Source organism: Mus musculus, chromosome 8 (assembly GCF_000001635.26).
Source record: "Mus musculus strain C57BL/6J chromosome 8, GRCm38.p6 C57BL/6J".
NCBI classification, from domain to species: domain Eukaryota; kingdom Metazoa; phylum Chordata; class Mammalia; order Rodentia; family Muridae; genus Mus; species Mus musculus.
The window spans coordinates 20,900,160-20,924,111 of record NC_000074.6 but is presented as its reverse complement, the minus strand read 5'-3'; the positions used below and the strand labels follow the sequence as shown (position 1 = coordinate 20,924,111).

General features: G+C 39.9%; 2 protein-coding genes across 4 annotated transcripts; both read left to right on the top strand.

Annotated features, from left to right (window-relative positions):
• The first annotated feature begins 2,013 nt into the window (after positions 1–2,013).
• Gm6040 (predicted gene 6040) lies at positions 2,014–22,152 on the top strand. 2 transcript variants are annotated; one of them, XR_001778383.2, is made up of 4 exons: positions 2,014–2,159; positions 6,396–6,475; positions 6,965–7,239; positions 22,105–22,152. XR_001778383.2 is itself a non-coding variant. In NM_001025353.2 (3 exons), exons 2-3 carry the CDS (start codon positions 6,421–6,423, stop codon positions 7,099–7,101), a joined length of 192 nt encoding a protein of 63 aa, NP_001020524.1. In that variant the 5' UTR covers positions 2,041–2,159; positions 6,396–6,420; the 3' UTR covers positions 7,102–7,622. The 2 variants fall into 2 exon arrangements, 1 of the variants encoding a protein (NP_001020524.1); NM_001025353.2 differs by lacking the exon at positions 22,105–22,152 and having other exon boundaries at positions 2,041–2,159; positions 6,965–7,622.
• Gm15056 (predicted gene 15056) lies at positions 21,656–23,506 on the top strand. 2 transcript variants are annotated; one of them, NM_001177471.2, is made up of 3 exons: positions 21,656–22,196; positions 23,155–23,241; positions 23,338–23,506. In NM_001177471.2, exons 1-3 carry the CDS (start codon positions 22,139–22,141, stop codon positions 23,457–23,459), a joined length of 267 nt encoding a protein of 88 aa, NP_001170942.1. In that variant the 5' UTR covers positions 21,656–22,138; the 3' UTR covers positions 23,460–23,506. The 2 variants fall into 2 exon arrangements, with proteins under 2 accessions (NP_001170942.1, XP_011240405.1); XM_011242103.2 differs by having other exon boundaries at positions 22,128–22,196; positions 23,164–23,241.
• Positions 23,507–23,952: the final 446 nt, after the last annotated feature.

Genomic DNA, 23,952 nt, shown 5'->3' with positions numbered 1-23,952 from the left:
TTGTTCTCTCCTTTTCATCTTTGTATTCACTCTAAGACTTCAGAATATGGACTAGTGCTACCCACATTCAAGGTGAGCTGTTCCTCCTTAGTTAAACCTTTGTGAAACACCTAACACATATACCTAAAACATATCTCCTAGGTCATTCTTAAATTCTGTCAAGTTGACCAAGAAGATTCCCCACCTCAATAGCCAATCCTGTTTCAGGAAGGATTACTCCTTCAAATAGTCTTAGAGCATATGCTACCAGTCTGGAAATCATTGACTCAATGGTTCCCTCAGCTCATTAGCACCAGTGTGATCAGAACACAGTCAGGGCATTATTGTAACCTGTAGCAATAACTACTCAAGAGTGAAGAAACTGAGTACAGTACTCTGCTGCCCACAGGAGCAGGGCCAGGCTTAGGGGGGCTGGGGACTGAGCTTTGTGATCCAGTTCACCTTGTTTTAGTTACTACATCCTTCCAGAAGATGTAATTAGAACAGAAGACCGTGTTTATTCTTTCTCATCTTTCTCAGGGCATACATACTCCAAAACTTTATTCATTCATGTCTGTTTTCTGCTCAATGTTCTTATAGTCTCTGGACCTATTCACAGGGAAGGACTTAATACACAGGAAATCAAAGTTGCACGATGCTGTTGAGCATGAGTATGACTTTAATTTGAGCTGATGTGTATAAATTGGAGTAAAGTTTGATCTCCACTTGGTCTGGGCCTATGTTCTTCTCTCTGGAACAGCCCTTCTTTGAAGTGCCTCTAAAGATGGCTTTGAGATGGTAAAGTGAAGGGTGGTGTGGATTGGCTAATACAACCTCAGAGCTCAAGACAAGATTATTGTTGGACATGGCTGATGCCTGTTTTCACATAACAGCTACTCCAGAGACAGAGAAGGGTTTATGTTTTATTTTCAGGAGCAAGGCAAATATATCCTCTTAATACCTTATCTCAAGAGCACTCTGATGTGGATGTGATGCTGCCAAGGGATTGGAAATTCTTAACTGAAGGAGGACTTTGGAGGCACATACTCAATGTCTAGGTCTGTGAGGTCAACATATAGACAGGAGTGATCTGAAGGATTCCACGTCTTTGTGAAAGCTGTCACATTGTCACGAAAAAGCATCATTCTCTATATGCTTCATACCAAGTAGCTCAATGCCAAGAAGACAGAAGGCAACAAGAGGTAGCCTTGGAATGATGGGTGAGCTAGCTTTGGAATGATGGGTTAACACACTAGAGGGTCTAACCTGCTTTGGATGACAGAGAAGCAATTATTTTTTCTAGTGAGAGAGGAGGTTGATTCTGTAGGCCTGACAGAGATGATGCAGGAGGCCTGGGATTCTAACAGGCCAGAGGGTTGCAGTGAGAAGAGAATAGAAAGCTTTTGTGTTTTGTTTTCCTGAAAGAAATGAGATAGGTAATTCTCTAACTCGCCAGTTATCTGCTGAGATGCTAGCTTTTTCAGAGGACACCTCCATGAGACGTTAAAGGATTTCAAAAGACTCTCATGAAGTTCTCCTCCCCTGCTTCTTTTCTTTCTTTTCTTCAGTTACTTCAGCATCCACCTCTTCTTTCTCACTTTGCTTCCTTAAAAAGAATTACATTTAGCTTTTGTTCCCCACTTTCCCTATGTTCTCAGGGACTGTTTTCAGAGCTTCAAACAGTGACAACTCTCCCAGTATTGCTAGATAAATAACCTTGGCTTTTTCCTTATTCAATAAATTTCTTGAGTTGAACAGAGTCACATCGTTTCTGGACCCTAATGGGAGCATACTCCGGTGAAGGATCATAGAGGCAGCAGGCTTTTCTGTGCTCATTAAAATTCTTTCAGTTTCTCTGCTAGGCACTGACTCATTTCTGATCTCCAAGAACATCTGAGCTAAAACTACAACCTGTGCTTAATGCATGAGTTGAAATTCGTAATCACATTCTGGAAGAAAAATCAAAGGCTTTTTATGGAAGGTATTACACATGTAAAAAAAACCTGCAGAAACATCTATTTTTAAAAATCTGATTTATTCCCCTTCTGGGTTTCAGATATTAAAGAAGTTTGTACCTCTTATGTGAAGTATCAAGGAGCAAGGAAGAAAATGGGGAGGAAATAAGGCAATTTCCCATGTTCTACTAACTGAGAAAAAGGGTGTCTATGGCAAGTTGCTTGGTAAGGTGGAGTTTGTTGTTATTGTTATTGTTGTTTTTTTTGTTGTTGTTGTTGTTTTCTCATCTGACTATGGTTTCCCATGGATAAGTTAACAGGTTAAGAGATTGGTCTCTGGAAGTTCTAGCAATTTTAATGTTATTCTGTGCTATTAGATAAGGAGGCAAAAGGACAGTTCTTTACATAATTATGTGTTTATGTTTGAAAACTGCTAATAAGTGTTACAGTTGCAACATTCCCCTAGGTTCCTGGGTTTGAATGCTTGGAACCCCCAGCTGCTGGTACTTGGGGAGGTTGTGAAGCCTTTGGTAGGTGGATCTAACTGGAGGAGGCGAGTCATGAGTGTGGGTCTTGTGATTTACTAGGACCTGTTTGTGGTGAGTTCTCTGATTCTTGTTGCACTAGGCTATAAGAAGGTGAATGGTTCTGGCCACATGGTCCTGCTGCCATGGAACCACCTATGGCGGTGTTTTCTCTGCTATGATGGCTTGTATGCATCAGTTGCTTTAGCCAGGTATCCTCACAGCAATATTAAAAGTAACAAATGGGAGAAATAACTACCAAAAGGTAAAGAAAAACATTAAAAAATCATGTGTGAGATTGTAGGAAAATTAAAATGCAAAAATCAACAGATTTGTCCTCAGAAAACAGAACAAAACAATAGCAAACCTTGTCAATTATCAAACAATGAAAGACTTGCAGAGAAACTATAAAGCATAAGAGTTCATAATAACTGTCAACAATGTTGAGAAAACGTTCTGGATCTATAGAAAAACCTTATTACATGGAACCAAGGAGACATGCTAGTAAGACACATGCAATGAAGACAAACTCTTATATCAGGCTCTTGACTTTTTTTTTCCTAAAAAAAAAAAAAAAAAAAAAAAAAACCTCCTACAATTTAGATTTAACATGTTAACAAAGCAGTACCATGGATTCCAATTTGATAATTCAGAAGTGATGTTGCAATATTGAATCCTGGACAGTCATCATGAATTCCAACTATTCCTGATACACCCTCCTTGAGTCAAATTATGAAGGGCTGGCACAGGGAGATACAACCCAAAGGATGAAGATAATAGAATCCCTAAGCAACCAGTGGCATCCAGGCATGCTGGGCAATGTTGGTATTAAGAGCTCTGAAATTTTGAAGTCTCCCACTATTATTGTGTGAGGTGCAATGTGTGCTTTGAGCTTTGGCAGTTACTCAGAAAATTGGACATAATACTACCAGAGGATCCAGCAATACCTCTCCTGGGCATATATCCAGAAGTTGTTCCAACCGGTAAGAAGGACACATGTTCCACTATGTTCATAGCAGCCTTATTTATAATAGCCAGAAGCTGGAAAGAACCCAGATGCCCCTCAACAGAGGAATGGATACAGAAAATGTGGTACATTTACACAATGGAGTACTACTCAGCTATTAAAAGGAATGAATTTATGAAATTCCTAGGCAAATGGATGGACTTGGAGGGCATCATCCTGAGTGAGGTAACACAATCACAAAGGAACTCACACAATATGTACTCACTGATAAGTAGATATTAGCCCAAAAACTTAGGATACCCAAGATATAAGATACAATTTGCTAAACACATGAAACTCAAGAAGAACGAAGACCAAAGTGTGGACACTGTGCCCCTTCTTAGAATTGGGAATAAAACACCCATGGAAAGAGTTACAGAGATAAAGTTTGGAGCTGTGACAAAAGGATGGACCATCTAAAGACTGCCATATCCAGGGATCCACCCTATAATCAGCTTCCAAACGCTGACACCATTGCATACACTAGCAAGATTTTGCTGAAAGGACCCAGATATAGCTGTTTCTTGTGAGACAATGCTGGGGCCTAGCAAACACAGAAGTGGATGCTCACAGTCAGCTATTGGATGGATCACAGGGCCCCCAATGGAGGAGCTAGAGAAAGTACCCAAGGAGCTAAAGGGATCTGCAACCCTATAGGTGGAACAACATTATGAACTAACCAGTACCTCAGAGCTCTTGACTCTAGCTGCATATGCATCAAAAGATGGCCTACTCAGCCATCACTGGAAAGAGAGGCCCATTGGACTTGCAAACTTTATATGCCCCAGTACAGGGGAATGCCAGGGCCAACAAGGGGGAGTGGGTGGGTAGGGGAGTGGGGGGGGGGGTTGGGGACTTTTGGGATAGCATTGGAAATGTAAATGAAGAAAATACCTAATTAAAAAAAAGAGCTCTGAAATTTTGTAGCCAGAGAGCACGAAGAATGTTCTTCTACAGTACCATGCTCCATCACTCCATAGGTGAGCATCCCCAAATCTTCTTTCCTCACAGTACTTGTGGCCAAAGTCTATCAGACTCAATTCCTCCAAAACCTAGCAAGAAGCCATACCTGTGCTTTTTATATGAGATTACACACTCAATAACAGGGTTTCTGTGGGCTTCCAAAGTCCATATCTCTGGATGGGGCAAAGTACACTCTTCATATAATTACTGAGAATGCATGGCTGCCATGCATTTCAAAACTGTCTCCAATCCAGGGCTCAAAAACTAAGGATTGCCCTGACAAAAAAATGCATACAGAATTAGATGAAACCACAAATAAAATGAGCATCCTTAAGAGAAGATGAACATGAGTAATATACAGGGAGTATTGAGCACAGTCATGAGTATCAGCTACTGGATGATAAAGTGCCAGGCAAAAGCAAATCAGAAACTCTCTGTCTGATACATGTGACAATGAAAGATATGTAGTTTAAACATATGTGAAATTCTTTGGAATCATGAAGAGGGGTGGAACAACCTGAAAATGAGTCAGCAGTGAGAAAAATAACCAGAGAGCATGAAAAGCACTTCAATCTCAGAAAAAAAAAGAATTAAAATGCATACTAATATAAACAGAAATATTATTACTCAGTTATCTCACTGACACAGATCAAAATAATTTCTAAAAATCAGTCTCTGCAATAGCACTGTTAATAGTTAATAGTTAATGCTTTCATACACATTAGTAAGAGAGTAGAGTATATGGCAGTTTCCAAATGAGTAATTGATAACATGTAGTAAATCTTTAAGTATGTTTTGCTATAATATTCCATTTCTAAGAATTTATGGAAGGCCATAATCACATACGTTTTTAAAGATACACATTTAAGATGAATATACTTGCAAATATTAGAGATGTTTCAAGAAAGCCTTTAAATGGAAAAATATAAGTGAGCTGGCTATGAAGATTGATCACATATGCTAAATTTAAAATAATATTTACATGATTTTATGAACAAAAGAAAATAATTAAAACACTCTAAATCAGTGGTCCTCAACCTTTCTCCTGTGGTGGCCCTTTATTACGGTTCCTCATGTCCTGGTGACCCCCATCATTTCATTGTTACTTCAGAACTGTAATTTTGCTATGGTAAGAACTGTAATGTAAATATCTGTGTTTTCTGATGGTCATAGGCAACGCTTAATTGAGGAAAGGGTCACTTGCCCCCTTAGTTGAGAACCACTGCTCTAAACTGTAAATAACGATTATATTTGAAAAGTGGGAAGCAATGGGGTCTTTTTATTAACCTTTCACTTTTAGTATTTCTCCGTTATTTTGAATTTTGTAATATATGCTTTTAAATCATAAAAATGATAAATTTAAGTGCAAGCAAACAATAATATTCAAATTTCAGAGGTAAATGGATGTATTCTTTTACTATTTCTTGACAAGTATGATGTCCCTGTTGTCTTAGTGTAGATATCACCTAAGTTTATACCTAGCCCCAACCCATAGTGAATTTTACATTTAAAGAGGTTTGAAATACCCAGCCAATCAACATATTTCAGATTCCTGTCCTGGCTTGTGAGGGACCATTCTTGGTCTCCAGTTGTAATAACCTGACTCCATGTCAGGGTGTGGTAGCTTCTGACATTCATATCTCAGACTCACCTCATCCTTATCTTCATATCTGGTAGTTGGAATGTGTGAAGGGAAGAAGCAGGCAGCAATGGGTGGGACCTAGAGAGTCTGCCCAGAGGATGATACTACTGTGAGCAGTCACTGTGAGCGACCGAGGGCAAAATCAGGACTTTAGGACAGTACAAAATTTTCATGATTTTATTAGCCAAGGAAAATAATCAAATCACTTTAAACTGTGGATAATGGTTTTACTCACAGCTGGTCTCAGTAAAGACATGTGGGCCAGCATGAGTTCCTCTCGTAGAGAAACAGCCTTCTAATTTTACCTTCTTGATTTTCACCATTAGGGCTCTGGGACCAACCTCCACAATAATGAGACTCCATGGTTTCTTCTTGGCTCTCTTTGCCGTCTTCCAGGTACTGCACGGTAAATACCAACCATCATGGCCTTTTTCATTATTTCTGCTTTCCTCTTTCCTGAAGCTAATGATCATTGGAAGGTAAAGCACTAGAGGATGACTGGAATGTTATCCTCTGTGCCCCCAAATTATCTGTAAGACATGGGATTCTTCCCAGATACTGCTAAAAGGAGGAGAAGGAAAGTGAAAGAGAATGGAGGGAGGGATAGAGGGAGGGAGGGAGGGAGGGAGAGAATTAGCTATGAACATTCCTTTTGTATATGATCATCATGTCTTCATGACACTCCAGGTGTTCTTAGGAAACTCATCTTCAGCTGCCTCTCTACCAAATAGACAGGATGAGGTGACATCTAAACTTATACACTTGGCTGCCGTAAATGTGCATGAGAGCAAAGATTCTTTCCATAGGCTCTGAACAGCGACATCTGAGCGTTCTCATCACAGCAATGATGTCAAGTTTCTCCAGTCTTGATGCAAATGTTCTCTTTTGCCTTTAGCTATCAGCAGTGCACTCAATTTTGAAAGACCTTGCTACCTCCGAGGAGGTATCTGCCTGAAGCAGGGGACACCAAACTGTGAGCCTTTCAGAGGACCCTGCAGAGCTTTCACTGTCTGCTGCAAAATAAGAAGTTGACACGCCAGAGGGTCAAGGAACCTGGCGGGTGAGGGATCTGAGTGTGGCTCCTGTGGTCTGAGTGAGAGCAACATGTTCAAGTCTGAACCATACATCTCACTGCCGTCACCATTGCTGGCTATTGTGGCCAGAGAAGAGGTAGGCAGAGTGAGGAAGACAATGGGGAGAATCCATGTATATTATAATATTTACAAAGATTTTTATTTGAAAACATTCTGTTTTATCAAACACATTTTATAGATATAGAAATTAAAATTTAACCAGGTTGAAAAACTTGCCAAAAAAAAATCACAGACAATAAATAGAAATGCCAAGTCAAAGGCTCTTCTATTTTCCAAAAACACTCTGCCTATATGGAATGGGGCTGGATGCAAAAGAGTTCACCAGTGCGAGGTGGGCTAGCTGGAGACAAGCTACTATAGTAGGTAAAGTGTTATCCAAAAAGCTCGCTGAGGAATGGCATCATGACGCTGGGCCCGAGGAGGAAGCCTCTGTAAGTTTCTATTGCTATAATAAACATCATGAAAAGAAAACTTGTGGAGGAAAGGGTTTATTTTATTTTATAGCTTGTAAGTTCATCACCCAGAAGAAATCAAGGAAGACATGTGGAGGCAGGAGCTGATGCAGAGGCCAGCAGGGATGCTGCTCATTGGCTTGCTCCTTCCTGGCTGGCTTCCTTAGGCTGCTTTCTTTTAGAACTCAAGCACCCCCCCCCATTCAGGGGTGGCACTGCCCACAGTGAGATAGACCAACCCCCACATTAATTATCAATCACAAATATGTCACACACATTTGTCCACAGGTGAGTCTGATGGGGCTACTTCATTGAAGGTGACTCTTCCCAAGTAACTCTAGCTTGTATCATGTTGACATAAAACTAGCCACCACAGCCCCAGGGTTCTTATACTACCTGTAAGATCCCACTGTTCTTTGGAAATGTGGATGGAAGCCTGAGGAAAGGCAGGATTTCAAATTACAGTCAGAGGGTTTCCTTGGCAGGGCTGTAGTTTTTTTGTAGTCACTTATCTCATCCTCATCTGGACATTATCTGTGGTATCCTGATCCTTTGTTTCTGCCTCAGAGAGGGACTTGGTCTAGATGTACAATGCAAAGTTGGAATCGAGAGGACATGAAGGCAAGAACTATTGCAGACCAATCAGGGAATTGTAAGGCATGGAGAAAATGCCATAATACCAGCATTTTCACCAGACACAATCTCATGGAAAGCAAGAGCTCATGACTGGCCTCAGAACACATGACAAGCAGTATCAGCCATAAATTGGATCCTGATCAGTGACTACTTAAAGAAAATGCTGTGAGGGTTTGCAGTCATTGAGGTACCATTAGCTGCAAGCCAGGATTTGCGAAGATGATCGTAAAGATGCTGCATCATTGGTATCTATTCCCTATACTGTCTGTTAAGAGGGATCACCACAGAGGTTGAGTTCCTGTCTTTCTGATAATTGTATTCTTGTGACTATAAACAAACACAAAATCCTCAGGGCTGTACAAGAGGATGGAAACTAGAACTCCAATCCAGACATTAGTTCCTCTGGCAAGCAGCTTTGAGATCTCTAGGTTTTCATGGTAAAAATATATTCTAGGAATTTCATAAATTCATTTTTTAATAGCTGAGTAGTATTCCATTGTGTAAATGTACCACATTTTCTGTATCCATTCCTCTGTTGAGGGGCATCTGGGTTCTTTCCAGCTTCTGGCTATTATAAACAAGGCTGCTATGAACATGGTGGAGCATGTGTCCTTCTTACCAGTTGGAACATCTTCTGGATATATGCCCAGGAGAGGTATTTCGGGATCCTCCGGTAGTACTATGTCCAATTTTCTGAGGAACCGCCAGACTGATTTCCAGAGTGGTTGTACAAGCTTGCAATCCCACCAACAATGGAGGAGTGTTCCCCTTTCTCCACATCCTCGCCAGCATCTGCTGTCACCTGAGTTTTTGATCTTAGCCATTCTGACTGGAGTGAAGTGGAATCTCAGGGTTGTTGTGATTTGCATTTCCCTGATGATTAAGGATGTTGAACATTTTTTCAGGTGTTTCTCTGCCATTCGGTATTCCTCAGGTGAGAATTCTTTGTTCAGCTCTGAGCCCCATTTTTTAATGGGGTTATTTGATTTTCTGGAGTCTACCTTCATGAGTTCTTTATATATATTGGATATTAGTCCCCTATCCGATTTGGGATAGGTAAAGATCCTTTCCCAATCTGTTGGTGGCCTTTTTGTCTTATTGACGGTGTCTTTTGCCTTGCAGAAGCTTTGCAATTTTATGAGGTCCCATTTATCGATTCTTGATCTTACAGCACAAGCCATTGCTGTTCTATTCAGGAATTTTTACCCTGTACCCATATCTTCGAGGCTTTTCCCTACTTTCTCCTCTATAAGTTTCAGTGTCACTGGTTTTATGTGGAGTTCCTTAATCCACTTAGATTTGACCTTAGTACAAGGAGATAGAAATGGATCAATTCGCATTCTTCTACATGATAACTGCCAGTTGTGCCAGCACCATTTGTTGAAAATGCTGTCTTTTTTTCCACTGGATGGTTTTAGCTCCTTTGTCAAAGATCAAGTGACCATAGTTGTGTGGATTCATCTCTGGGTCTTCAATTCTGTTCCATTGGTCTACTTGTCTGTCACTATACCAGTACCATGCAGTTTTGATCACAATTGCTCTGTAGTACAGTTTTAGGTCCGGCATGGTGATTCCACCAGAGGTTCTTTTATCCTTGAGAAGAGTTTTTGCTATCCTCGGTTTTTTCTTATTCTAGATGAATCTGCCGATTGCCCTTTCTAATTCGTTGAAGAATTGAGTTGGAATTTTGATGGGGATTGCATTGAATGTGTAGATTGCTTTTGGCAAGATAGCCATTTTTACAATGTTGATCCTGCCAATCCATGAGCATGGGAGATCTTTCAATCTTCTGAGATCTTCTTTAATTTCTTCCTTCAGAGACTTGAAGTTCTTATCATACAGATCTTTCACTTCCTTAGTTAGAGTCATGCCAAGGTATTTTATATTATTTGTGACTATTGAGAAGGGTGTTGTTTCCCTAATTTCTTTCTCAGCCTGTTTATCCTTTGTGTACAGAAAGGCCATTGACTTGTTTGAGTTAATTTTATATCCAGCTACTTCATTGAAGCTGTTTATCAGGCTTAGGAGTTCTCTGGTGGAATTTTTAGGGTCACTTATATATACTATCATCCTGAGTGAGGTAACCCAATCACAAAGGAACTCGCACAATATGTACTCACTGATAAGTGGATAATAGCCCAGATACTTAGGATACCCAAGATATAAGATACAACTTGCCAAATGCATGAAATTCAGGAAGAATGAAGACCAAAGTGTGGACACTTTACCCTTTCTTAGAAATGGGAACAAAACACCGATGGAAGGAGTTACAGAGACAAAATTTGGAGCTGTGACAAAAGGATGGACCATCTAGTGATTGCCATATGCAGGGATCCATCCCATAATCAGCTTCCAAATGCTGACACCATTGCATACACTAGCAAGATTTTGCTGAAAGGACCCAGATATAGCTGTCTCTTGTGAGACTATGCCGGGGCCTAGCAAACACAGAAGTGGATGATAACAGTCAGCTATTGGATGGGTCACATGTCCCCCAATGGAGGAGCTAGAGAAATTACCCAAGGAGCTAAAGGGAACTGCAACCCTATAGGTGGAACAACAATATGAACTAACCAGTACCCCAGAGCTCTTGTCTCTAGCTGCATATGTATCAAAAGATGGCCTAGTCGGCCATCACTGCAAAGAGAGGCCCATTGGACTTGCAAACTTTATATGCCCCAGTACAGGGGAACACCAGGGCCAAAAAGGGAGAGTGGGTGGGTAGACGGCTGGCGGGGTGGGTATGGGGGGCCTTTGGGATAGCATTGAAAATGTAAACGAGGAAAATACCTAATTAAAAAAAGAGTATAAAAGACAATAATGCTTTAAAATAAAAAAAAGGCTTTAATCTATCCTTAAATAAAAATCCCCTCACTAAAATATATATATTCTATCTATGCTCCAATTTCAGCCCATCTCCTAAACAGTTTTAGGGTCACTTCTGCAGTGCCCATAAAGACTGATTATGGGGAAATTCCTTATGATTAAATGAATCTAATCCCTGACCTGGCAAAGACATAGCATTCCAGTTGGGTATGTCAATCATCTAGCAAATGGACCAGTCCTCATGAAGGTTCTACCTTAAGCCATGCTGAAGAGATAGTAGGGCTAATTAGTCCTTTAACGAGCTAATGTATTTTTCCTTCCCAGAAGTCCTACCCTTAACATACTTGCTGCAGATCTCCCTTAAGATTCTGTTAGGTTTGTGCTCCTTCCTGTGTCTTGACTTCTCCATCTTCCCCTCATTTGTCTTTTACACATTGACCAGAGCCTAAATAAGCTTCCTAGGGTAATTTGGACTTTTCATTTCTCTAATGGTCCCCTCCCCATCACATGGCAGCTTGCCTGCTGTGTGACAGACCTGCGTGCCAACCTAACTCAGATGGTGGTGCTTCCTCTCTTCTCCCCACACCCCCCATTTCCTTCCTCTAATCATTTGCCAAGAGTTACAGCTAACATTCTTCATATGTTTCTTTGAAATTCTATTAAAACTGTCCCTGAGCTTAAAAATAGCAATAAATAAATAACACTCAGTATGTTGTATATTGACAAATGTTGGATTTCAAAAGATATCAAGGGAGAGAAATATGAAGCTTTGAAGGTTTTTTAGCTGGGTCTCCATGATGGGCCTCACTGAATAGTACATAAGAGACAGGCTGTTCTCTGGCACCTCATGCCACCTGTTTTACAGTTTGGCTATTAAGGTCTTCTGAATTTGAAGCTATGTTCAATCATGGGTGTCTCGAAGAACTATCAGATCTTCATAAATCAAGGGCCAGATAACAGATTGTGCAGGTCCGAGATGCAGGTGTGTTTCACTTATTCATCATTAGTTAGCACTGCTATTTATACCTTTCATTGATTCACTTATATGTTGCAAAGCATATGTTTATATTAACTGGCAAGTAACATTCTATATACTTACTATATAACATGACACGTTGACAGTAGTGCACATTGTAGAATTGCTAAATCAAACTATTTACCCATGCATTATTTCACATATTCTTTTTCCATTTTTAAATACATTAATTTATTAACAGAAGTCTGTGTAGTCTGTCTGCTGTGTGCTCAGTCTCTTGTGGTAATGCTTGTATGTGCTTTCAGTGTCAGAACCAACTGCTTAAAATATTTTATTGATGTCCCGCCTTGGGGGTATCAGGTTAAATAAAAATACCCTTATTGCTATCTTCCCTCAATTTAGGGACATGCTGGAATAAGCCACACAGAAAGCACTATTAGAAATTCTTTAATGCATCAAAGATGACACAAAAGCTCACTCTATTGCCACTAAGCCTCAGGGGCAGACACTCATGTGGAACCCATAATTTAATTTTTTCTCTAGACAGAGGCCAAAGAGCTCTGGGATTAAGTCCTCAAGAAGATATAAACCAGCAGATCTTCCTGAAATTCACTATCACCTATCACTTTTAGTTAGTTACTAACTTGTAGGATTAATAGACTCAATAAATCAGGGCACACACAATGTTTCTTTATTCACACAGAGAATAGCAGGGATAAGATTCAAAGCAATGAGGACCTGCCTCCCAGTATTAGGTTGCTTCAATTCTTTCCCAAGAAATATGTATCCCACATGCATTATGGAGGTGGTCAGCAGGGATATAAATGATCCAGAAGATCTGACACCCTTTTCTGTCCTCCAAGGGCAGCAGGCCCATATATGGTACATATACACACAGGTAAAACACTCGTTCATATAAAAATAAAACAAAGTAAATATGTGCTTTTAAAAGTTTTTTTTATCAAAGGAAAGTATAAATTAAAAATGCAATGAACAAATTGTATCTTATATCTTGGGAATCCTAGGTTTGGGGCTAATATCCACTTATCAGTGAGTACATATTGTGTGAGTTCCTTTGTGAATGTGTTTCCTCACTCAGGATGATGCCCTCCAGGTCCATCCATTTGGCTAGGAATTTCATAAATTCATTCTTTTTAATAGCTGAGTAGTACTCCATTGTGTAGATGTACCACATTTTCTGTATCCATTCCTCTGTTGAGGGGCATCTGGGTTCTTTCCAGCTTCTGGCTATTATAAATAAGGCTGCTATGAACATAGTGGAGCATGTGTCCTTCTTACCCGTTGGGGCATCTTCTGGATATATGCCCAGGAGAGGTATTGCTGGATCCTCCGGTAGTACTATGTCCAATTTTCTGAGGAACCACCAGACTGATTTCCAGAGTGGTTGTACAAGCCTGCAATCCCACCATCAATGGAGGAGTGTTCCTCTTTCTCCACATCCACGCCAGCATCTGCTGTCACCTGAATTTTTGATCTTAGCCATTCTGACTGGTGTGAGGTGGAATCTCAGGGTTGTTTTGATTTGCATTTCCCTGATGATTAAGGATGTTGAACATTTTTTCAGGTGTTTCTCTCCCATTCGGTATTCCTCAGGTGAGAATTCTTTGTTCAGTTCTGAGCCCCATTTTTTAATGGGGTTATTTGATTTTCTGAAGTCCACCTTCTTGAGTTCTTTATATATGTTGGATATTAGTCCCCTATCTGATTTAGGATAGGTAAAGATCCTTTCCCAATCCGTTGGTGGTCTTTTTGTCTTACTGATGGTGTCTTTTGCCTTGCAGAAACTTTGGAGTTTCATTAGGTCCCATTTGTCAATTCTCGATCTTACAGTACAAGCCATTGCTGTTCTGTTCAGGAATTTTTCCCCGGTGCCCATATCTTCAAGGCTTTTCCCCACTTTCTCCTCTATAAGTTTCAGTGTCTCTGGTTTTATGTGAAGTTCCTTGATCCACTTAGATTTGACCTTAGTACAAGGAGATAAGTATGGATCGATTCGCATTCTTCTACACGATAACAACCAGTTGTGCCAGCACCAATTGTTGAAAATGGTGTCTTTCTTCCACTGGATGGTTTTAGCTCCCTTGTCGAAGATCAAGTGACCATAGGTGTGTGGGTTCATTTCTGGGTCTTCAATTCTGTTCCATTGGTCTACTTGTCTGTCTCTATACCAGTACCATGCAGTTTTTATCACAATTGCTCTGTAGTAAAGCTTTAGGTCAGGCATGGTGATTCCACCAGAGGTTCTTTTATCCTTGAGAAGACTTTTTGCTATCCTAGGTTTTTTGTTATTCCAGATGAATTTGCAAATTGCTCCTTCTAATTCGTTGAATAAGATACAATTTGCTAAACACATGAAACTCAAGAAGAATGAAGACTGAAGTGTGGACACTATGCCCCTCCTTAGAATTGGGAACAAAACACCCTTGGAAGGAGTTACAGAGACAAAGTTTGGAGCTGAGATGAAAGGATGGACCATGTAGAGACTGCCATATCCAGGGATCCACCCCATAATCAGCACCCAAACGCTGACACCATTGCATACACTAGCAAGATTTTATTGAAAGGACCCAGATGTAGCTGTCTCTTGTGAGACTATGCCGGGGCCTAGCAAACACAGAAGTGGATGCTCACAGTCAGCTAATGGATGGATCACAGGGCTCCCAATGGAGGAGCTAGAGAAAGTAGCCAAGGAGCTAAAGGGATCTGCAACCCTATAGGTGGAACAACATTATGAACTAACCAGTACCCCGGAGCTCTTGACTCTAGCTGCATATGTATCAAAAGATGGCCTAGTAGGCCATCACTGGAAAGAGAGGCCCATTGGACTTGCAAACTTTATATGTCCCAGTACAGGGGAATGCCAGGGCCAAAAATGGGGAGTGGGTGGGTAGGGGAGCGGGGGTGGGTGGGTATGGGGGACTTTTGGTATAGCATTGGAAATGTAAATGAGCTAAATACCTAATAAAAAAATGAAAAAAAATGCAATGAACACTTTAAAAATATATTTTGCTGGGTTTTTGTTGTTGTTTGTTGTTGTTTTAAATTCTGGTTCACCTGACCACTGGCTCTGAGAATCTTGCTAACTCCTCTTCCATGGTGTTATTTCAGAGGAACACTGACACTCTTGGCTCTATGCAGCAAAGGTATGTTTCCTCATGGAATTTGGATTGTCATCCTGGCACTTCCCTGCCACATTGTCTCTTAAGAACCAGAGCCTCTTCTAGACAACCAGAAGATTACTTTAACCCCAATTTGCATAGCTATCCCTGTCTTTTTATGTACAACAGAATCTGGGATCCTATGGAAACCTAAAACCTGTCCTTTGCTGATGTCTTTTGTTTTGTTTTGTTTTTGGTGAATTCTAGAGTAGTATCATTGACTTTAAAAAAAACAAACAAACAAGCAAACAAACAAACAAAAAAAACAAACAAACAAAAGCTCCCAGCTCAATTTCTTATAGAATTTGTCAATCATTAACAGCTTTGTCATGAACATTACTGACAGGAAGGCAGTTTATATGACACAATGATGATGCACCTTTCCCATGTCCCACTGCCAAGGCCACTTTTTTGACGATTCAATGCCCATTTTGGGTTTCTTACAAAAGAGGAACTGGGATCTCCTGGTAAGAATGTCCTGTATGACATTATAAAATATGTTACCAGGAAACATGCTTTGTAAAGATTATGAAATCTTTTCAAAAATTAAAGATTACAAAATCCCCTACTTCCTCGTTTTTACCATAAATTAAGAGTTCTAAAGCTAAAAATCCTAAGTGTGAAGGAACCCACTGTAAATAAAAAGAAGAAAGGAAATGAATATGAATGAAAAATAAATAATATAGGATATACCTTTTTAAGGAAGCATATATTAGGGATGCTTTTTTAAGAAGAAAAAAATCATCTTTGTCCTAAAAGAAATAAAGTTATAGATAATTCCTCAAAAAGAAAGAAAAGAAGTAAGATGCATCATGGAGAAAGTTACAGCTGTGGAGAAGATGTTTCATGAATGGTTAAGCTGCTGTGAATAGAGTAATTTGCTCACAGGGCCTTTCAATTTCTTTCAGCATCCCCCTGAATTATTGGTCTAAGGCATCTTATAGAGGAAGTTTTACTTTGTTTGATAAATAGTCTGTCTACAATGTCTCCAGTTTTGTTTGAGCTTCTACAAGGAGGAGAGATGTTAAATATCTAACATGCTGAATTGCAGTGTGTGCCTTTCCAACATAGATGGAATCCTCTCAACTCCACGCTTGAGCTGTCTTCTTTCCTCCTCAGAAATATATTTTATCCTGTTGCTTTCCTGATGGCATCAAGTGCAGCTAGGATACAAACATGAAGAGATCCATGAAAAACGCTGGCACACATGCAATTCTAATGCCCAGATTACTAGACCAGAGATGAACTTTCAGACCTCTAGTGAAATGCTCACGGGCTTATCAAATTGCTCATATGGTATCAAGCATAACAGAACTGTATGACTGAATGGATAAAGCAGGAAGGTGTGATCTTTATGATCTTTGTGACTTTTAAAATTGTTCTAGAACTTGGAAGCCCCTGTCAACTATTCCTGCCACAGCCACAAGAGTATCTGAAAACAACAACAACAACAACAAAAAAAACAGAAAAACAAACAAAACAAAACAAAAACTCCATAAGAAGTTATTCTCCAAATGGCAATATGGAATTGAGGAAGTCCTGGGCTTGGTTTCTTAGCACAGAAACTTGCAAAACCTCCAGTGACACACACACACACACACACACACACACACACACACACACACACAGACATATACATCTTACTGGAGCTAATAAAGCATATTGGGTATTATCAAAACTTTAAGTAAAAATAATATTTTAAAATAACGACTAGATGCTATTTGCGTTAAGCTTACATAAATTATCATTTAAAATGTAAAGATTTTTATAAAGAATAATCAGCCCTACTAGGATCATGTTGAATAAAATCAGTGCTACTCATAAATAAAGGTTTTCTTTTTTTTTTCTATAGAAAACTATAGTTCACCCATTGTAAAGTAAGCTTTACTCCTAAATATTTGTTGAGGCTTTGCCATCCATCTGTAAACTGGGTTGAATCTTCCATTTTCTAATTTCACTGCAATGTTAAAGTGTTCTATTCTAAAGCCTATGAATTTTAAAACAAATAACATGGTTAAAGTGAGAGCCCTGTGGCTGATGTATGCATGGTTTGTATATGAAGGCTCTCACCACTGATGGACTGTTTAATTAGGTCACCCAGAGAGGACCGCAGGCTTTAAAAATCACTGTGTTGCCACCAAAGCATCTGTTTGGCAGGCTGAAGGATATATAGGAAAGTCCCAAGGTGTGGGGGAGGGGGGTCAAAAGTGCACACCACAGATATGAGATATTACAGGGATCTGGGCTCCATGCAGAAACTGAAGTGACTGTCCTTATTGTCCTAAGCCTGTGGAGCTGTGGGAGAGGTTCCAAGCAAAGTCTGTAAGTCTAAATAGTGTGAATCTGGAAAAACCCGAGCTGGTCATCAACTATTAAGAGCCCTTTAAAAAAAAATTCTCAATTTTAGGATACAGATTTTAGCAGATTAAAACCGATTAAGTATGACCTACCATTCAAAACTTGCCAAGCAGAGAGAGATTCTTCCTCCACCCCCAAAAAATGGCCCCACAGAAAATAATGACTGATCATGTAACAACTGCTTACATTTGTAAAATGCAAACTTCACAGAGATGGTAAAACGGACCAGACATATTTGAACAGATGTTACCCACAAGCACAATTACGGATCAGAAACTCAGCTTAACAGCTAATGGTAGACTCGACACAGCCGAGGAACGCGTGATGGAGCTGGAGAAGCCACGCAGATTAAAGCACAAAGATGACTGAAAGGAAGGCTAAAGATAAGAAGGGTGACGCCATGAAATAGAAACAAAGGGAAAGGAAGCAGGCATAAGACAGCCTCGTCAAACACGTAGCAAGCAGTCAAGGATGGAAACGAAGCAACACTTAAAAATATAGTGATTAGCGTTGGGGGTGGGGTGTTTAAAGACAGGGCTCTATGGATGTGAAAAGTGCCATGCACCCAAAGAGAGCAACGAAAATAAAATTTAACCTTGACGTATTGATTTTAAACCACAAGATCAAGAAAAGAGAAAAGAGACCAAAGTGGGCACCAGCAGCAGCAGAGCTCAGCAAAGATGAAGATGAAGCTCCCTCATTTATTTTCTTTTTTCTCTTTCTTTTTTTAAATGAAGCTTCATTTTCCACACAGCTATGATAGCTACAGAATCCAAAAAAATATAGAACCAGTGTCCAGGTAGTATTATGCTGGCTGTGTCGTGACAACAGATAGTGAAAAGAGACTAACTGTGAAAGTGGGTGGTGGCTTACTCTGAAACAGTGTTTTTTTGTTTTGTTTTGTTTTGTTTTGTTTTGTTTTGATTGAATATTTTATTTACATTTCAAATGTTCTCCCCTTTCTAGGTCTCCCCTTCAGAGCCTCCCCCTATCCCATCTCCCTCCCCCTGTCTCTATGAGGGCGTTGCCCCACCCGCTCACTTCTGTCCTCCCACCTTGGCATTCCCCTACACTGGAGCATCGTACACCGTCAGGCCCAATGGCCGTTCCTCTCCACTGATGACCAACAAGGCCATCAATTTGTCACATATGTGGCCAGTGCCATGGCTCGCTCCATGTGTATTCTTTGGTTGGTGGTCCAGTCCCTGGGACTTGACACTGCTGGAGCTCCCGCATCTTAGAAGCCACAATGTGGCACGAATCTGTGTTCCAATATGAAGGGGAAGGTGCCAGTTGGTTGCTAAGAGCATGCGCAAGCCTGGACTTGCAAGGAATGCGTGAGTGCAGAGACTGTCTGCTAAAGAACGAATGCTGAATGGGATTCGTCATGCAAGGAAACAAGACAGTCATTGTTTGGGAGAAAAGTCAGCAGACACTGTGGATGCTAAAGCTGGTTTGAAAAAAAAAGTTTCAATGAGAAACTATGGATGAACAGGAAAGAAATGAAGAACAGAAAACCTTAAGAATATGAGAGATCTGGGTACTGAAGAGATGAGTAAGTGGTTTTGCACCACTTGACAGCAGGTGGTGCAAAACTGCCTTTAACTCCAGTTCCAGGGAATTTACTGCCTTGTTCTGGCCTCTACAGGCACCTGCACAGACACAGACACAGACACAGACACAGACACAGACACAGACACAGACACAGACACAGACACAGACACAGACACAGACACAGACACAGACACAGACACAGACACAGACACAGACACAGACACAGACACACAGATACACATACAGACACACATTTTCTTATTGGCTGGTCCTAATTGTGAGCAGGGTATTGAGCTCGGCTTCTATTAGCTGTGCACTTCTCCCTTCAGCTCAGTCCATATTTGCTTTATGTATTTAGATACTCTGGTGTTGGCTGCATAGATGTTTACAACTATTACCATATCTTCTCTCACCAATCATTTTATCATTATATAATAGCCTTCTCTGCATTTCATGACAGTTTTTTTTTTTTTTTTCACTTAAAGTTTTGCTGGTCTTATAGACACTTTGTAGATCTATTTTTTTTTTGTATTTTTATTAGCATTTTTATGGATTATCGTTCCATTCCTTAACTATCACTCAGTGAGCACCCAAAATACAATGTGAGGCTCTGCGGACGGCATATATCTGAATACCTTTATTCATTTAGCTGCTCCGAATCTAGATGAAAGCTTCTGATCCATTGTCTTCCAGGGCAATGATAGAGAGGGAGGGACTAGATATTGATATTTTACTCGTTGTCTTGCGATTCTTCTGTTCCCCCTGCTTTTAATTTTTTTCCTTTCTTGCTTCGACATGCCACGTGGTTTGAATTGTTTTCTGGTTTTGCACATCTTTGAAATATTTTATTTGTGGCTGGAAGGCTTTCGGAAAATATCATATGCTCATTAACAATTTAATTTAAGCTGATAACAGTTAAACTCGGAAGTGTTCTACGACTCTGCAGGTGGGCTTCTCTGGTTGACCATTGGTGTGACAGATGTTACGATTTATGGGTTTTTGTTTTGTTTTGTTTTGTTTTGTTTTGTTTTTGTTTTTGTTTTTTTTGTTTGTTTGTTTGTTTGTTTTTTTTTTTGGTTTTTCAAGACAAGGTTTCTCTGTATAGCCCTGGCTGTTCTGGAACTCACTCTGTAGACTAGACTGGCCTCGAACTCAGAAATTCGCCTGCCTCTGCCTCCCAAGTGCTGGGATTAAAGGCGTGTGCCACCACGCCCGGCTACGATTTATGTTTTTTATATCATGTTCACATAAACTTTTTGTTAACTATATTTCAGTCCTTTAACTTTAATGCCTGACACTGTTCTGTTATGGTAGTCATCTTTATTGTTCAGTGTATTAACCCTACTGACGTTCATATCCTCTCTTGTTTATTTTCATTTCACTTTGAAGATCTGTCTTTTGCACACCCTCTGTGACAAGTCCTCCCAGCTTTGGTTTGTTGGGGGATATCTTTATATGTGTTTCTTTTTAAAATTAATACTTTTTAAAGAATGAATAATGCTTTGAAAATTCAAAACATTTATACACTGCATTTTGTCCCTTATGTTCATAAGTATGTATAATGCATTTTTATTTTGTTATTCAGTTTGTTTGTTTGTTTGTTTGTTTGTTTTTTACCTCAGGACTTGTTCTTTTAAAAACTTTTGAAGACTCGAAATAGCTTTAATTTCTTAGATTTTCTGCACTGATCTTTATCCTAATCGAAATAAAGTCAGAAATAATTAAGTGGTTACAAATAATAAAGAAACTTTATGGTTTTGGTCTAAACATTTTATGAACAATGGTGTTTTTAAACAGCAACACTTATTGGGAAGAGTAGAGTTGGTTTCTAAAGTCACTTTGTTCTGAATTAAAGATGGTTGTTTCTAGTCTACAGAGAGTTGTTAATGCTAAGAGCTTGCAGCTAATAGCCAAGCCTTGTGAGATAATAGTACACTATCTAGTGCATTGAAGTGCTCAGAGTCCAGAGGCACACTGCAGTGTAGTTTTGGTTTCAGCATATACAAGCTTTATCACCATATTAATACTTCTAAATTCATTGCCTTCAATTCCTTGGGGTTAGCATCAGTGCCTCAGTCTGATAAGACTAATTTCCTTTTACCTGTAAGAAAATCCCATTAATCCCAATATGTTCCTTGTAACTGGTCCTAGTATATAAAGTACATAATCAAGGGAGAAGAGGAAAAGACACAAACGTTTTGAATCAGCCACTTCCCAAGACACTTCTTACAATGATTCATTGAGGAAAGCCCCTCAGATTTCATGAACCCAAGGACTGTGTTAGGCTTAGCAGTGCAAGAGCCAAGAACATAAGATTCTATCAGTCAGTCATGTGACTCCATCATCTTCTGAAGAGAAACCTGAATCAGCAGGGTTCTTCCAGACATATTTGACAGCTCTCATTGGTCCATGTGGGGTAGGGCCAGCCTTCACAAGAACGAATGGAAAAGGAGGCAGCAGTGGCTGGGTATGTGGTGGGTGTCATATATTTATGGAGACATGAACAACTATATCCTGAGAGAAGAGACCCCATAAGGAAGATCTTAAGAGGTAGGCAAAGGTTTTTATTTTCTTTAGGCATTCTCATTAGGCATTCTTGATTACTGTGAAGATAAGATGTTTGAGTTGAGGTAGAAGGTCATAATTCTTAAGTGAGGGCATCTAAAAACAGCGCCACAAACATCAGAAGCTTTTTCATAAAACAGATCACCAATTTTGTCATTTTTCACTTTTACTATCTTTGTTTCTGTTCTTTCCTAATCCTTGATCCACTAACAGGAGAAATACCCTCAGCTAGGCATTCATTATTAAACATTGTTCAGTTCATGGTTATCCATTGTTGCATATTTTAACCTGCAGTCTCAACACAGCAGTGTCCTCCCTACCACGTGCAGCCATGACGATTAATCCTGTCAAAGAGAACCTTATATTCTGCTCAACATCACCATTGTTTCTTCCAGGGGCTTCAAGGCATTTTCCACTGAAGTGGGTGCCATGAAATTACTTTACCTTCTCATCCCTGTTATCCTCTTGATTTCTCAAGCCATGGCAGGTAAGCCTTATTCAGCATCCATCTTCTTAGTTCTGATAAGTTCAGCTTCCAGTGTGGAGTGGAAGGATGTTAAAGGGAGAGCCCCACAAATCATGTTTTCACTCTAACCTTGAACAGTGCAGAAATGGGTATCTGTGAAGTATCTCTACTATGACCATAGTTCTAGTCATGTCCCTTTCAGTGTGTGGACAGAATGGCACCAAACTGGTCTGTCAAGCTGAGGCCAAGTTAGGAGGACATGGGATGGGTAGACCTTGCATTCAGCTCTGGTATTGGTTTTCACATCTTATGTGCAGAGCCCAGAAAGCTACTCCAAGGCTATGATGCTAATATGAGTCACCTCAGGAGCATCTGCTGTCTGAATTATGAAGTTGGTAGCTTCTGCGGTTGTTCATAATAGACATGGCAGACCACAGGGGGCACCCACAGCCCCTGCATTTGGTATAAGTGTTCCTTTCCCTCCAAGTAAGAGGCAAGCAGGAAGCTACATTTAATCTTGAGTAAGGTGCAAGTTGTTTTTCTGGTTAGGAAGTCTCTACCTTACATGGCACCTGACATTCTGAGTCCTTTACTCATGAAATTAGAAAATTATATCTATAATCTCATTCTCTTATGACACATACATTACAAAACATGGGTTTGTAAGCCTTGGAATTAATATACATTTTTTGAATCTTTGGGGCATATCATATATCTTCAAATGTTTTACTATCTGTGGGAAACAAGTGATTGTATTATAGTATCAACAGAATTCTGTTCTGGGAGGACGAACGCTGCTTTTGTTTCAAAGCAGCAGTTTTGAGCAGCTCTATGACAGAGCTCTAGTAGTATGTATACATGTTCCATGATATGTTGATCCTATAGGAATACTTGAAGATTCTCATCTTTCAAATTACAACACAAATTCTTTAATGTTTAATTTGTTTATTGTTATTTTCATTAACACCTGTATACCCAACTCCTGAAGGCTGTAAACAGGAAAGACAGAATGAGTGGAAAGATTTGGCACAGAAGAAAGGCACCTTCATCAATGCCTTCATCAACAGTGAGTCCATGGGTTCCTGATCCTACTGGATGCTATAGATTTTTGCACAGGAAGCTTGAGAATTTCTGCCTAAAACAGCTTGTGTTCCTTCTACAGATTATGAGCACCATTACTGTGACTCTCCTACCACTGTGTGCCTGAGGAGGAAAACAAAGTGTATTCGCATGCCAGGGTTTTGCCCTGGCAGGAGCTTCTGCTGTATGAGAACCATGACCTGAGGAAGTTATCTTTCCTGTCCTTCCTGAATTATATCAGAACACTGAGACCCCCATGTGTCATTCTCTTTATTTACTAATTTTTAATCAACCACTGAGTATCTGAACTGTGCTAGTGAGCTGGAGACATAACTCAAGGTAAACTTTAATCAGAAACTCACAGGCATGGAAGTTATAACCAGGAACAGATCAAAATCATCTACCTGGTAAGGTCATGCCTGAGCAGAATTGTAACATTTAAGGACTACCAGCGAAAACTGAAATGATCTAAAAATTTTTCGATGTGAGGGAAAATATGTATGGCTTTCACACCAGAATTATGGTGGCTATTACGGGGGAATTAGGAAACTAAGCCATAAGAGACAAAACTTGCAAAGGACTGGCTGTTATTTGGAGTATGTCAGATACTACACTAAGTGAATCTAGTTTGTGTTTTGTATTGTGAAGTAACACTGGAGAATTTTTAGTGGTGTGGAGAAGGGTTAGAAGGCTAGAA

Bases quoted from the DNA above. Each gene is read 5' to 3' on its own strand.
- Gm15056 (NM_001177471.2), top strand. From the start codon at position 22,139: ATGAAATTACTTTACCTTCTCATCCCTGTTATCCTCTTGATTTCTCAA. The intron at 22,197-23,154 runs GTAAGCCTTATT...CTGTATACCCAA, and splicing joins GATTTCTCAAGCCATGGCAG to CTCCTGAAGGCTGTAAACAG. The intron at 23,242-23,337 runs GTGAGTCCATGG...TTCCTTCTACAG, and splicing joins CATCAATGCCTTCATCAACA to ATTATGAGCACCATTACTGT.
- Gm6040 (NM_001025353.2), top strand. From the start codon at position 6,421: ATGAGACTCCATGGTTTCTTCTTGGCTCTCTTTGCCGTCTTCCAGGTA. The intron at 6,476-6,964 runs GTAAATACCAAC...TTTTGCCTTTAG, and splicing joins CGTCTTCCAGGTACTGCACG to CTATCAGCAGTGCACTCAAT.